Below are 16,496 nucleotides of genomic sequence, written 5' to 3' on the forward strand. Positions count from 1 at the left end.
CCTACAAAACTTCACACAATCAATTATTTTGGATAGAATGTGCCTGTTTTTATCCACCTCCTCGTTGTGTTTCTTCACTGCAATCCTGTGTCCGTCGTCCAGCTGAGTAGCGATGTTTACTTTGCCTAATATGGCTAACTTGAAGGAGTTCTCCATGTGTGTCCTGGTATTCTCATGTTTTCTTAATTTCTCAGACAGGTGCTTCAAGTCCCTCACTCCCGTAACTGTCCATGCTGAATCCGACCCCTTTGTTTTAAAAAGCAAGCATGGAAAGCAAAATACGGCATTAGCATGACTGCATCCAGCTAGCCAAACCTTCTTGGTGTACCAGTCTCTGGAGAAGTGTTGCATGTGCTGCTTCACTTTCACGCCAGTCTGCTGTCTTATTGAGAGGTCAGGTTTTATCTGAGCCCAGTTTTTTTACCTGCAGTTTCTCCGCCAAAGTTCTCCTCTCAAACGGGTCTTGGAGGAGAGATTTTACCGAGTTAGGGTTGAGTCTCGGAAGAGTAGCGCTAGTGCTCGCACTCGCCATTGTCATGTCGTTAAAATGGCGCCTCTCGAGACTAGCCTTGACGAGAACGCGCAGCTTGGGGCCAAATTGGTTTGGCCCCATGTAAAGTGCAACTGGTTGAGCGGACGCATACAGCTGTGAGGCTATTTATTTCCCCTGTCTGTGAGTCCCTACAGCAGCTGGAGTCCAGAGCTTTTCCTTATTTGGCACAGAAGACCATCAGAATATGGGTTTTAAGCTATTATATGCTAAGGGGACCGAGGGCCTTTGCACGAGTCTAGTTGTTCCTCAAAATAGTTTTTAAAATGTTTTCATAATCATAATGGTTTCGGGCTTCGAAAAGTGTTCTTTCGTTCCAGTCCTCCAAGTGAAACCAAGTGACAAATACTTGCATTTCAGCACCTGGGACAGCGCCACGACGACGACACACACACACCCTGTAGGCATGTTCATAATTATCATGGGATGTAAACGAGGCTAGGCCTGCCAAGTTTAACATAGTATCATTAATTACAGAATAACACTTTATATGAGTAATACAGAACAAACAAATTGTTACAATAGCATGATTATGTCGCTGAATTTGTTGAATTAGTCAGTTTAATCAGTTATTTGTCTCAACCGTAGCTTAACCTTGTCATATGATATATGTGTTTTAATAAAAGTGCTTGTGACATCTCACATGTGGCTTTGACTTTCAACTGAACATTCAGCCCACTTCCGTAGAAAATACAGAGATATATATTGTGTATGGCCATTCAGTCATTTCATTTTTTGCTCCGTATTGCCCAGCCACACAATTATGAGCTGTTTAACTTCCTAATATCTGCTCTAAGCAGATTATAATATATAATTAGAACTTCTAATGTCATGATTCTTTTTTAAATCAAAGCAAATATTTAAATTATAATACAATCATTTATTTCCTAATATTTTGAAATGTGTGTTGTTGAGTAAATAAACACTATTGATGACAATAACAAAACAAAAGGATATCATTAAGAATTATTCACAGTTTACACTGACTTCGGGATGGTAGATTTTTTGGGAGGGTGGTGAAAACAGTTTGTCTAAAACCTTGCTGTAAATTGTAGTTCTTAGAAAGAAAATTGGAATCAGCAGGTCAGACTTAAAATATAACACAAACTGGAATCAGCCAAGAAAGTTTAATCTGCATTTTAGACGTGCTACACATGCTGTAACCTTATGATAAAACACAGTTATATTATACTATGAAGGAAGTTGTTTTACTTCAGTTGAAGACTAAGCCTGCAATGTTTTGCCCCACTCTCTCCTAGAGATTCAATAAATCACAAGCAACTAAATCAGAATACAGAATATTTTCAATACATTCCTAAGTGAAGTCTATAAAGAATGAAGCTTGTTTAGCTTGTTTTGCTAATCGCCGAGCTAGCGCGTTGTGGTTTTGTAAACATGCAGTGGTGGATGAGAGACTGCAGACAGAGCCGATTGAAATATCGCTTTTCTACATGTTCACATCATGTTTATGCCTGTTGAACAGATATATTATATATTGATAAAGTATTGGCTATTTAGTCGCTGAGGTTTTATTGCACTTGCAGTAACGAGTAATGTCATAGTTATCTTCAGGAAGCAAATTTGTCGGAGCTTATTAATACTCAGGTCATTAATAATTTAGCAACGGTGCCTGGTTTTGATACCCATCCCTACCCATTAGGCACTGCGTCTCATTTTCTACACTGTATGGGGAACCATAGAGGGGTCTTGATTACATTTTCTCTACTGGTTAGGCACTCTAGGGGGCACCTCCATCACGTTTTCTCCACTAGCAGGGCACCCTAGAGTTCACCAAATCTTGTTTTCTCCACTAGCAAGGCACCCTAGTGGGCACTTCATCATGTTTTCTTCACTAGCAGAGCACTGTAGATGGCACCTCAACATGGTTTCCTCTACTGTACACACAGTAGCAGGCAGAAACAGCATTTCATTTTGTGTTACAGCAATCATTTTGCTAAATAAATAAGAGTGGCAGCAGCAACAACAATTGTATTACTGGTGATTACAATAATCTGGTAATATTTTTTTATTAATTTGGCCCAGAAGGACTCTAAAGCCAAAAAGGTAAAAGGGGTTACGGCTTGAGTCACTTTAGCCACTATGTGTGTACATCCCTGCTCCTGTAAAATGGTAATTTTTTTATTTTTCATACTTATACTAACAAACAAGATATAATGTGTTAATTGGGTGCTTTAAAGTTGCTGGTCATCACCTTTGATTGCCTCCTTTTTGCAGTCTTTGTGCTAAGCTAATCTAATATCCAATAAACACATTACGAGGTTTTGCTTTAACTAGGAGATTCCAACTGCTGAAATTGACGTGACGCAGCAGGATCAGAGACGACTCACTGCTTAGTCGGTCTTGTTGCACCACAAAAACGCATTGTTCTTGACTGTGAAGTAATGTTAGCTCTCTTTAACTCATGATCTTTGACCATCGGGCTCGTAGAGAGAGGATTAACCAATCATTTAAAGCTTTAATGTTAAGTACCTGCAACTAATATAATCTGCCACCAGGGTCTGTCAATTAATGAGGCAATGACGTTCAGTGCTGGCTTAAAGTGAGGCTGCTTCTTACATGAGTAAGTACTTGAGATATTTTATTAACCTGAAATTAGATCCAAAACAGAACCAGCTAGAACCAAGCACTAGACAGGTCCTTGTGTGGTTCTAATTTAATTCTGTTTGAGCCAACAAGGCAAATGGTAAAATTATTCCTCACACTGTCTGTTGTAAACAACTATTCACTTTTTTAGACTCACATCCTGCTTCAACCTACTTACCTTTGTACTTCTGGTAGTTGTGTGCACACAGTTTTCTGTTTTAGAACAGACATTTCAGGTGTGCTCACTGTCACACTTTTTTGTTTTTACCTCCAAATGAAATGATTTAGATAACCCTGATAAACTGTTGGTTTGTTTCCAAGCTGTGAGTGTGAGACGTCACCGTGTTCCCAGATGATCTCGGTAATTAACTTGGACAGTATAAGGTTATCGTAACCTCATAACCTCTATGAATGATGGCCAAAACCACAAAAATATGACCCAAGTTGTAATAAAACAGAATCATTATTTAGGGTTGAAGATACTTCTGTTCCTATCGATGCATCCTCAACGGAAAACACACTGTTGGTACATCATCAGATTGTGTCCAACAGGTCTGGCAAAAGCAGTGCCCGAGGCTGTGCATGTATAATTGCGTTACAGGTAGACCTGTGGCTGAGAACATGATGTGATAGAGCAGAGTCCATTTCAGATAAATCGAACACCGGTGGGACTATAAACTGTTATTTTTTATTGAAAAGTGCTGTTTTTAAAGCACATTTTTCCCTATTAAAGGTTTTTTTGGGGGCAGTTTTTGCTTATCAAATTGAGGGTCTAAAGATACAGAACACACGCTTCACACTATGACGCTCTACGTACCCCTCCAGCGCTAGTTTTGGACGACGTGTTAGTTTCCGCTTGTTACATGCATAGCGTCACTTCAAAAGAAATTTCTGTGTACATAGGAAACTGAAGCCTGACACATCATATAATATTCAGAAAATTCAGATTTTTTGATATTGAAGTGTTTAGTCAAAAAAAAAAAAAAAAAATTGTTTTTGGATTTACATATATGATATTTTTTTGTATCATACATCAGGCATATTTATCAATTTATTGATCATAACAATGTTTATTTTAGAAGCAATAACTAATGATGTTCATTGCTTTTGGAGCATTTCAGTTGGTTTGGTTCTTATTTTTTCCCAAACAGCAACCTTTTTACGACCTGTTTGTTTCGCCTTGTGGCAGGCAAAATACAGTTTCTGTCCCTGTTCAGGCAAAGATGGACTTTACATTTCCTACAGTAGACATGGGAGAAGTGATTGCCTGTGCAGTGCTTGCATCTGATTGTTTACTCTGAATTTCTTTTTTTAAATTAATTAATTAGCAATATAACAAAAGATTATGACAGCCAATGATTTTTTTTATATATATAAAAAACATAAATTTTCACTCAATATATCTTACTACCTTTAATTAGTTTAATTAAATGACCAAAACAATGTATTTGGCATTGTGATATGGCATAATCCAGAGTGCACAATGAAATACAATACAAGGATTCACAGGTGAATTATTACTTTATAAACCTGCTGTATCATATTTGATACCTATGTTTTCAACACAATTTTACTATAAAATAAGGAATGAAATATGAAGTAATTATAGTTTGCTTCAATACAGTAAATATTCATATTGAAATATTAGTAACACTATAAATGTTATTCTTACCGTAACTGTTTCAAAATTAGCAACGATTTCCCTGCCGAAAACTAAAAAGTCACTTCGTGACAGCTGCCACTTTGGAAATGGAATTTAAATGCCTGCTACTGCCTGCAGTGCATGGAAACTCCACCAGTTGGTAGCAGACATGTATAGGATTGTATACAACAGGTTTTTCAAATATGATACAAATGGCGCTACAGGGCTAAAATGAACTTCCAACGTAGGTTGACTTAGATTTAAAGTGTATGTACGCAACAAAACAAATTAGTTCAGTTTAGGAGAAGAAAAATCTACATAAATAAAATCAATGCTTGGGTTTCAGAGCTTTATGGCACCTTTAACCAGACTTCATACTGCAAGTAAAACTATGCATCATTGCCAAGTTTTTAGTATGTGAAGAATTCAGCATGAAAAAAGCAGACTTGTGGAGCCATATATTCATACCAGGGCTGCTGTATATTCATATTGCTCTAGCTGTCATTACTGTCACAGTGGGGAACACTTTAGAGGGAAGAAGAGGACCTGATGTGATGTTGGCCAGAGTTAACACAACCACCAGCATCCACTGTTATACCAGCAGTAATACAAATATACAACAAATAGCAGATGAGTAGGCAAAGAATACTTTCCATCCACAAGATCAGTATTTTTTTTAAATCTGGACACCTCGGGTGGATTATCACAAGTCCACACCGTGGACACTGACAACAAGCAAAAAAAACCAGAAGCCTCCATTTGGTTCATAGCCATGGTTAATCCCCTTTCACGAATTCAGCATCAGAATTAATGACAAATCTTATTTTCAAAGATTGATTAATACTGATTGTTTTGACGACCATATTATAAGTGGATCCCGACCATAGTTCAGGTACGATTCTGATTTATCTGCTTCTTTAACACTTTAATAATAATAAGGAGTATTGTAAGATTTGTAGATGAATAGATTTTTTTAACGATTATTGTCAACTAATGATAAGTATTCCCTCGTCATTATCATGCTCCTATACAACAATGTACAGGGATGTATGACTGACATAAGATATTTGAAGTAAAAAACAACCAACCAAACTATAACATTTGCATGCTTTCCTTGTATGAACCCCCCCCCCCACACACACACACACACACACACACACACACACACACACACACACACACACACCAATCTGCTACACATTTACCCACCGTTAGCTGCATAATACTACAACGTGCAACAAACCGTTAAGGAGAAAAAAAAAAAATGAAGCGCCTCTCTCAGGATTGGCTCGATTTTCTGATGCTAATCCACCCGAGACATGCACTCCCATCCTGAGTCTGTATGAAGCCTTTGTGTTTGGAGAGAACTCCCCTTGGACTCCAGTGTGGTTGTAAGGCAATGGCTAGCTTTTCTGTATGACCACAAACGTCTCAAGGCTCTGAAAGGACAATACTGTTAATAACAACAGTAGCAGGGCGGCTTGTCCAGTCACCTTACTCTCTTTTCTCCATACTGTTTACCTCTCTGACAGACAGATCCGACAACATGTATCCTTGTTTTTTTTCTTTCAGGAGCAATGCACAACAGCAACCCTATTTGCATACGCTCCGTCTTCAGAAGTTTCACAGTCCAACACGGGGACACTGCATGCACTCAGTGAGCGCGCCATGTGCTGCCCCATTCCTGAGTTAATTTGTAACTAGCATCAGTGCCCTAGCGCAAAAAAGGAAAAATCCAGAAGTTTTGAAATATTGCTGGCTGCGAGTGCTGCCCCTACGGAACGGCCTGCCGAGCACACACAAGGGTCGGTAGTGTGTGTGGAGCCCAGTGTAATTAAAGGGTGCTATAGTGCTGGCAGGACTGAGGTGAAGTTTGTCCCACTGACTCGAGGGATATTTCAGGAGGTGTGTTTAAGTGACAGAGTTGTGAGGAATGTTCCAGCAGGACTCTGAATCTTCCTTAACACGGGACGCTGCCGTTTTTCAATTGCGGGCCTTGTTTGTGTAGCTGCTTGTTTGTGGGTTTATTTATTTTTAATCACCAAAGGAAACGTTTAATATCAACCCAGTGAAGCTTTTTTTCCTGTGATTTTTTTATTTGACAAAACATTTTTTTGCACTTTCAATGATTTAAATGTTGAGTTTAAAAACAAATTGAGCTCAGAGTGAGAAAAATCTTCAGCACTACTGGATTTTCATCACTGGTGACACAGTTGGCAGCGCTCCTTCTGCCTGAGAGAGTTTTTTGGAAGCACATGGCGAAATACTGTGAAGGGAGAATTCCAACTATGGAGGGTGTTAGTGCTGTAACTCCTTCTATTCGCTGACTCGCTTCAGTGTTCTCGTCTGCAAAGCGCTGGGAAACTGTTTCCAGGACCAGGGGACGCTAAAATGCAAAATACGTCTCGTCACTACAACGAGAGTGGCTGTAGCAGTCTACCTTAAAGGTCAGCCCACCTTAAATGAGCTTTGAATATTCATCCCCACCACTCATCTTTCTGAGCTCATCTTCCTGTTCCACCAGAAGAGATTGACTCCTGGTGACGCGTGCTGTGCACTTCAATAGATCACTTTGATGCGGCGTTATAGAAAGCGGAGAATCTTTATTTATGAGGGTATTGAAAATCATTAGGGCTGGTGTGAATATATGACTATTCATTTGTGTTCCTTGGGTACATATTCGGTTTTATTTTTTGGTATTTGGATATTGATCAACAGGCATGTTGGAGATGCAAGAATTAAACCTGAAAATAAGTAAACATAATTTTAAACTTTTTGTCAATGGTATGGTTTTTGTATTAATCATTGTGTTACTGAATAAAATTGCACATTATTAGGCACAAAAAACATGGTGACCGTCGAGAGTTCACCCAGAAATGTGAATTCCTCTTCATCAACTCTCCATTTAATTCCAGAGCTGTCAGTGCATCACGGCAGCTTGAGCTCTGCATTCAAAGACAATTGAAAAGACAAAGTTTTTGTGTTTTATGGAGGTGCTGGTATGAATGGCAGGGTTGGGATGTGTAGTTCTTTGAATTGTTGTTGTTGTTGTTGAATACCTAACCAGGGATAACATTATTAGGTCGGATGGATCAGTTTGGTTATTATTTAAAATTGATTGAAACTTGGTGTTTTTGTTGAATCTAAAAAGATGTACCATGTGGTGGATGGATTTACTGGAATCAAAAAAGTGAATTTATTTTGGGTAGTATTGTCATCTAGATGATTGCTACTCTTCAGATTAATCAAACTTGTAGGTCCATCCATTTGTTTGTGACCGTCAAATTGTTTTGATAGGTGGGTTTTAGGGATGCTAATTTTGAATTTTATTTCTGATCGATAAGTGACCCTCGTTAAACGATCAGTAACCATTAACTGACTGACTGAGGATTTGTGCCATGGGTGCTGTAGTGGAAGTTCCTAACAAGCCGCCCAGCTGCAAAGATAACCAATACACATCATTTATCTGTCCCCCAATTCACCCCTTCTAGCAGCCACGGTGTCTTTATATTAACATCTTATGGTGTCTGTGAAGGGAGGGTCCGCAATGGCTAATGGTAGAACCGCAGGATTCCTACTCTTTTGGGAGTGTTGCAACAGTGTTCATTTCGACCACTTCATTGAATAATTTTAATTCTAGAGAATCTTCGGAATAGGTTCATGGTTTCTTGTAGTGAGACTTGTGGGTTCTGTAAGTAGTGTAGGATGTCATCTGCATATACACTTGTTGTATGGCAACCAGTGCATTTAAAATCCTCCAGTGTTAATAGTTGATCTAAATTCATCTTCTGTTAAAATCGGTAGGTCTATATTATTGAGGAATTTATTTATGTCATTAATGTTTGGTTTGTTTCCCGGTAAAATATTTGAAATGTGTTTTTTATGTCTTCTGGTGGGACAAGAGGCTTTTGCGTCTTCAAGTTTTTTTTATAGCTGTAATGATGACAATTTTTTTACCTTCTATTTGTCTTCTATTTCAGCATACTTGTAAACTTGTTGATGCTAAAATGCCAAAATGGAAACAAATATAGGCCAAAAATTATGACTCAAAAGACATTACAACGGCCCATTTGATGAGCTTTAACAGGATCTTACTCATCTGTTGGTTTTATTTTTGTTCTGTTATGTTGGTTCCGATATGTTGGTGTTAGCATCTATCAGATTTACAAAATGTTTGCATGAAAGTCTCTTCCTTCTTTTTTAACTTTCGTAATATTAGTACCCACACACTTGCTCCGGACAGGATTAAAATCCCTTACCAGCAAGTCATGTTCAAATTACCCCACCTCCCCCTAAACAATAATTCCTGTCAGAATCGGATTTACTAAGAATTTTCATTTCTATTTTCTCATCTAAAAATCCTAAACACACCTATCATTATTTTAATTGAGACCAAAATTCCAAAATATATCAAGGTTAATTATTTTGTGATAAATTACTGATGCTCATAAATGCCAAGTGACAATGGAATCAAACATAAAAATCAGTGGTGGCCCAGGTACATTTTATACCTGGGATTTCAGTGCTGTCTTACTACAGTTGAACCACCTCCTAATAACCTTATTATTAGGAGTTACACAGCTACAGGTTATTTGTTTTGTGTAAAAAATGCATATTCACCTAACACTGCAACATTTGACAAGTGAAATAAAATGTTACATGAAGCTCAACACCTACAAATACACTAACTGCAGAGTTCAGTACATGAATAGGCACATAATGAGATGCTTTGTCTATTAACGGACAATGCATATAGTCAAAATCAATATAATTAACACGATGACAAGAACAAACTCACAAGAACCAGTCACATATATGACAACAAAGCATGACAAATCAATCCAGCAACACTGCAGCGCTAAAACACGTATTCCACCACACACTGAAGAGCACGGGCCATTCAAATATTATTCACATCAGAGGGAACAATATTAACCATATCATAAAAACGACACGATAAAAAAATGCGACTGCAGATGTATAACAAACGCAGTTCACTTACCAAAGCTGTTGATCACTTAAAGACAAAGTATGTCCTCCTTTCTTTGTTTACAAAGAGTTTAATACCGATGTTGTACAGAACATCAGTGCGGTTCAGTTCCAGTAAGAGGTCCTCCTGCGAACGTGTTCGTTGAGTTGTAGATCCACTCGGGTCTCAGCAAAAGTTTTCAAAAGCACCGTAGCTTGTAAGTGTCCTTTCATGCTATGGTGTCATGTTGCTGCCTTGGTTAGCCACCTCAGGTTTGCAAATCCAGCTTGGCTCCAAACACCAAGACACTCAGTCGCAAATAAAACGCTTCTCAGACACTGTTAGGCTGGGTCATGTCTAGCTTTTCTGGAAATGTCCTTCTCAAGAAATCCATTTCTCCACCTCCTTGAGCCATTGAGTGTTAAAAAACAAAGCTAGGTAAAAAAAAAACTCTTACTACTACAAAGTTCTGCTAGCAAGCTTCACAACAGTCACGCTAGCCTACTGACCAATCAAGCTGTACGTTATTGCTGATGTACTTGTAGGCCAGCTAGAAGCTCTGGCATGTCAAAGAATACGCCCTAAATGTCAAACTAAAAATCTGATTAGATGAAAACTATGACAATCAACAATATCGTCCCCATTTACTTAAACTGCAAATGGATTCCCTTGTAATTCTGCAGGCCTCGGGCCTCTCTTTTTACCTAAAGACAGAGGGGTGAAATCTGATTGGATAAAAGCTCTACTTAAAACAAGCTGCACTGGAAGCAGTGCTGCAGGCTGGAAGCAGAGCAACAGAGGAAAACAGTAGCTGTGCAATGAGAAAATAAGCTAATGGGAAAAATTCTTAAGTTATAAAATAGCTTTAACTTTGTGATTCTGTCTAGGCCAGCAGAGAAGGCTTTGCTGGCCCTGACGGCCCACCACGGATAAAAATGTATAGTGTTTATTAGGTTGCAATTGAGCAGCAGTTAATCCGTATTCAGATTGTGCTGTTGGCTTCTTTATAAATCAGTAAGGAGTTGCAAACTGTTTTTGCCTATTGATCTTTATCTGAATGAAGGATTTTTCCCAAGTGTGATAACTTCCCCCATCATCGGTAATGAAATGAAAATAATTCAGAATTTTATTTTTTTTTAAGGATAACATTGTTACTACAATTTATATTTTATGGAATTCATGAAAACTAATGACTCGACTATAACTGTATTTGTCTCTGTGTTATTTTCCTGCAGTGGTGATCATGTGCATGGGAGCGGACAAAATAAGAGAGATCATGCTGGCTGCACACAGACGACGGTTGACCAACGGCAATTATATGTTCTTTAATGTTGAACTCTTCAACGCCTCTTCTTATGGTAAAGTTAACATCTAGTTACTTTGAAATGTGTGTTTTTTACACAAAGTAATGATGAAAATCCAGCTAGTTTATTTTACATTTTCTGGTTTTAATGTATGCATACATTTTCTATTAATCTACAGTTCAGTCCATAAATATTTGGACAGTGACATATTTTTTGCTGTTTTGGTGAGAATGTGAAAAAGACAAAAGAAAATATATATGTCATGACTATGAGTGAATGATGACGGATGGAATTGCTCTAAAGAGTTGGTGGTGACCAAAATCAGAGCTACAAGTACAGTGTAATAGTAATTCATAGTAATGTTATTAATAATGTTGCTCTTTGTCAGGCAACTGATTGCTTACATTTTCTCTATTGCGATCTGGTAAGAAAGTCAGATGTCCTACATGCCTGCTGACCTCCCTGAACCACACTTTGAATCTCCATACTTAAAGGGCAATCTACTTGGTGCAACGCCAATGAACTTGCCACTTAATGTAATTTATACACTGCATAATCATAATGAATGTAAATTGGAGGGAAAATGGGGGTTTAGAGTTATCTTAAAGGTTTTAGTGCCATCTTGCAATGAGGTTGTATATTGCAACCAACGGAATACCTCTCTGCTCACAAACTGTGGTGGCCTTCACATAATGTAAAAATTAGTGCTGGGCAAGTTAACGCGTCAACGCATTAATTAATTAACGGCGACAATTATATTATCGCACGTCAACACAGTTTCTTTTTTTTATTATTAAGCGGACATTTTTAACACAAGAACCGGGCAGCAAACGGTGAACAGCTGTGTTTGTGTGGCGTCTCTCCCTTACGGTATTTTTTTTCCCGCGTTAACTCATTAATTAATTAACGTTGAAAATTATTTTATCGCACGTTTAATTATGTTTAGTTAAAAATGCCCGCTTAATAGTGGGCATTTTTAACACAAGAACCGGCTGGCCGATCGGCCAGCAAGCAGTAAACAGTTGTTTGTGTGGCGTGTCTTCCGTCACTTCCTGTTTTCTTCACTTAAATTCCCCTGGGTCCTAAGCCCCTCCAAGTACAGCTTCTTATCACCCTCTATGTACCAACGTACATTTATTACAAATACCACACATATTACACGGTACTCAGCGTTGCATATGTGTCTGACCAATTATTTGTTTTAGTTTTTTAAGTTTTTTTGTTTGGAATATGTATAATAAGCATATCATTTAGTTATCGCTACTGAGAATTTAACAAACGATAACAAGCAAAGGTTTGCAGTTTGCAAGGTGTATATTTCAAATTGCATCTATTACACACATGAAAATAAAGTTGTGAACACCGGCTAATATCTATTACCAGAATCATTATAACTGTATTTTAACTACTGTGTAAAGGGAATACAGCTGTTAAAAATAACCTTATTTGTTTAAAGTGTTTGCAAACCAAATGTTATTACACTTTTAAAATAAAAGTGCGCAATACACTACTTTTTTTTTACACATTATTGAACTTTACGCATAACAATGCAAGTAATCGCAAAAAAAGCATCAAAAAAGCATCAAAAATGTGAAAGTCTCTCTCTAGAGCCAGCTCTTTATTGTCCCAAATTGTGCATCTTGCTGTATTTTTATCTGCAGGTGAAAAGAAAAAAGAAGCACCACATCACTCTAATTTACTTCTCTGCCATTCTGAATCAAAATCAGTTTTATTGGCCATGTATGCATACGAATTTGACTCCGGTTTCCACTTCGCTCTCAATGTACATACACAAGTTTACAATAAACAAGAAAAAATAAATTAAAAAAAATAAAACAAGGGAAACAAGAAAAAGTAGAACAGATGTAGGTATAAACATTTAACAACTATGTACAATCTGTCCTGATTCTCCTGGACTTGTCTGCGGCGTTTGACACTGTGAACCATCAAATCCTCCTCTCATCCCTCGAGGGGATGGGCGTCTCAGGCTCTGCACTCTCCCTGTTTGCATCCTACCTGACGGGTCGATCGTACCAGGTGACCTGGAGGGGGGCCGTGTCGGAACCACGCATGCTGACTACGGGGGTTCCGCAAGGGTCAGTCCTGGGCCCCCTTCTCTTCTCGCTCTACACAACATCTCTGAGTTCTGTTATTCGCTCGCATGACTTCTCCTACCATTGTTATGCCGATGACCAGCTGGTCTTGTCATTTCCCCCCGGTGACACCCAAGTGGAGACGCGCATCGCTGCGTGTTTGGCTGACATCTCGAAGTGGATGACGACACACCACCTCAAGCTCAACCTAGACAAAACTGAGCTACTGTTCCTCCCGGGGAAGGGTTGCCCGCACCGGGACCTGTCCATCACCATTGATGATACCGTGGTGACGCCAACTCGGACTGCGAGGAACCTGGGTGTGACCCTGGATGACCAACTGTCATTCTCGGCAAACATTTAATCCGTCACACGCTCCTGCAGATTCCTGCTCTACAACATCAGGAGGATTCGTCCCTTCCTGACTGACGAGACGGCACAGGTTCTCATCCAGGCTCTTGTCATCTCCCGCCTGGACTACTGCAACTCTCTACTCGCCGGAGCCCCGGCGTCGGCCATCAGACCTCTGGAGCTTGTCCAGAAAGCCGCAGCTCGCCTGGTGTTCAATCGCCCCAAGTTCTCCCACACAACTTCCTTTCTCCGTTCTTTACACTGGCTCCCTGTAAGAGCTCGCATCCAGTTTAAGACTCTGGTGCTAGCCTACAGGGCAGTGAAAGGAACAGCTCCTTCCTATCTCCAGGCCATGGTCAAGCCTTACCTCGGGGCGATTGGTTGCCCCGTCGCTCAGAGGTCCTGGCGGCCGATCGACCCGGTCACGGCTGTTTTCTGTCCTGGCCCCACAGTGGTGGAATGAACTTCCCACTGACGTCAGGACAGTGGAGTCGCTGCCCATCTTTCCGTGCAGGCTGAAAACTCACCTCTTCAGGAAGTGCTACCCTGAGCCTTCCACTTAGCACTTATTGTATTCATACTAGCTTGTTGCATTCATATTACTTATAGCACTAACTGTTTTTCTTGTTTCTGCACTGTACTTTGGCTCTGAGTCATGCTCTGCTTCATGCTCTTAGATGCTTGTTTGGAAAAGGAAATGTACTTATGACTTCTGGTGACTAGTAGTTCTTTTGATTACCAATGTTGAATGCACTTATTGTAAGTCGCTTTGGATAAAAGCGTCTGCTAAATGACTGTAATGTAATGTAATGTAATATAAGTATAAATATGTATCCAAAAAAGTGTGTATATGAAAATAAACCTATAAACAGCAATGGAATTGAGGTGATGCAAGTGGTGATAATAGTGCAAACAGAGGTAGTAGTGCAGTATGTCTGATTAATTGTTCATCAGAGTGACGGCCAGTGGAAAGAAGCTATTCCATTACTGCTAATAGATCTCCCTAAATCCTACACATTGGACCAAAAAACAGATGCCTCTGGTTTTGTGAAATGTTTTGGTTTCTACTTTGCTTTAGTACTTTTTTATTTTTCTTGAAATGGTATTTTTCACCTAAAGGCCTCAGCCCTCTAGTGACTGCACTGTACTGTAGCCAGCCAGTTAGTTCAGTACCCATGTCTTATTCTCTGTATAGAGTTTAACAAAATTCAAATTTATGTTTAACAATAACATTTTGAAATGTTCCTTGTTCTGTCCCCTATAATTAAAACTCTAGGCAATGGTTCGTGGAAGAGAGGAGATAAATATGACAATGACGCGAGGCAAGCCTATGCTTCTCTGAACACTTTGACACTGCTCAGGACAGTCAAGCCCGAGTTTGAAAACTTCTCCATGGAAATGAAAAAGTCCATCGAAAAAGCTGGGTATCATGACTGCAAAGACTGTGGAAGTGTACGTATGTCCGTTTATTAATGCTGGTTTCTGCGTTACTGTATTCAAGTTATCAATTCTCCAAAGCGTACATTGTAAAAAAAATAAAAAATGTAAGAAGCCATAGTGACTGTTGTGCTTCACACACTGTAATTACTATTATATGTTCCATTTCAGGTCAACATGTTTGTCGAGGGATTCCATGATGCCCTGTTGTTGTATGCCATCGCCTTGCATGAAGCCATGAAAAATGGATACAGTAAGAAGAACGGAACGGAGATCACCTCACGCATGTGGAACCAAACTTTTGAAGGTAAAACACACTGCTCACACTGAGCCGATGATGACTGCCACTTCACTACGATTATGTTACTATTGTGGTGAGGTAAAGATTGAATGCAAAACATAAGTAGTGTTATTTTAAATATCCTAGATAAAGAATACAGAATTGCAGAGCTTAGAGAGAGAGCGAGTTACCCAAATGATGTGTGGATTATGTCGCCAGAGCCAGGGGTATACCCAAATAAAATGACAGAATAGGAGCTTTAATCACATGAAAAACAAGAGTGTCATGGTGATAACCTGACATGCCTCGATGGATGGGATGTTTTCTGGTGGTCAAGTGTTCTGGTGGTTATGGGCTTGATCAAGGGCTCCCGGTCGATCCCCAGCAACCCTACTTCTCACTTAATTTATTGCAAACATTGAGTTTATGGTCTCAATCACTAGTATCAAGTCTTCTTCAATACAGCATGATATTCATTGAGTAAATTATGGTCCCATTAATAGTTAGATGATGAAGCAGCGTGTGCTATAGGGCAGAGGTCACTAACTGGAGGACCGCAGTCCAGATCTGGACCTAGACGCCGTTGTATCTGGACCCAGGACCTAAAACCAATAGATAATTGAGAATTATCAAATTTTGACGGAGCTCTTCTATTTTAACTGGCGCAGCTTTTTCAGCATTTACAGCACTTGTTCAGCGGTGCAGGAAACGCACCGACCAATGCGTTGTAAATCACATCACATGATGCAGCTCAGCCAATCAAATATGGGTATTCTGACAAGTTTCCTGACTCGAGAGATGTACACACATCGTGACACACAGGGGGAGACGAGGAAAGAGATCGCAGAGCAGGACAATAATTCTTGTGGATGTAAAAGTCAACCCCAGGACTATCTCCAAAAAGAGACAGAGACAGATAGCATGTGACACCAGAGTCTTTAACCAAGAATGAACAGACTCTTTTAGGTGAATACTTCACACGGCCAGCTTAAACGCAACATGTCTCATTTGGTGCATAAGTACCCACTCACATCTGAAATGAAGACACAGAAAATAATCTTAAGAGCCCAGTATGATTAGAGTCCCATCACATGAATTCACCGTCCAACAATAATGTTAACAGAGAGAATAGAACTGAAACAAGTGGTTTAATAACCACAGATAAAGTCCATGCTCACTAATTTCACGTTAGAAGATGAGAACAATTTTATGTTGTGGCTTTTTTGATTGACATCACTTCACCCTGAATTAACTGAATTTAAAGCT

General features: G+C 39.3%; 1 protein-coding gene across 2 annotated transcripts in view; it reads left to right on the plus strand.

The window, feature by feature from the left end:
* npr3 (natriuretic peptide receptor 3) overlaps positions 1-15,326 on the plus strand; it is a 24,231-nt gene extending 8,905 nt beyond the window's left edge. Inside the window, exons 2-4 of one of the 2 annotated variants that reach the window (XM_068702780.1) lie at positions 11,001-11,123; positions 14,790-14,965; positions 15,122-15,326. In XM_068702780.1, coding sequence (XP_068558881.1) covers positions 11,001-11,123; positions 14,790-14,965; positions 15,122-15,280 — 458 coding nt within the window. In that variant the 3' untranslated portion in view covers positions 15,281-15,326. The remainder of the gene's footprint in view (positions 1-11,000; positions 11,124-14,789; positions 14,966-15,121) is intronic. The other variant, XM_068702782.1, reaches the window with a different exon arrangement.
* Positions 15,327-16,496: the final 1,170 nt, after the last annotated feature.

The sequence above is a fragment of the Cebidichthys violaceus genome, unplaced genomic scaffold, assembly GCF_023349555.1.
Source record: "Cebidichthys violaceus isolate CVI_PGR_0920_01 unplaced genomic scaffold, fCebVio1.0.p SCAF_89, whole genome shotgun sequence".
Classification (NCBI taxonomy): Eukaryota; Metazoa; Chordata; class Actinopteri; order Perciformes; family Stichaeidae; genus Cebidichthys; species Cebidichthys violaceus.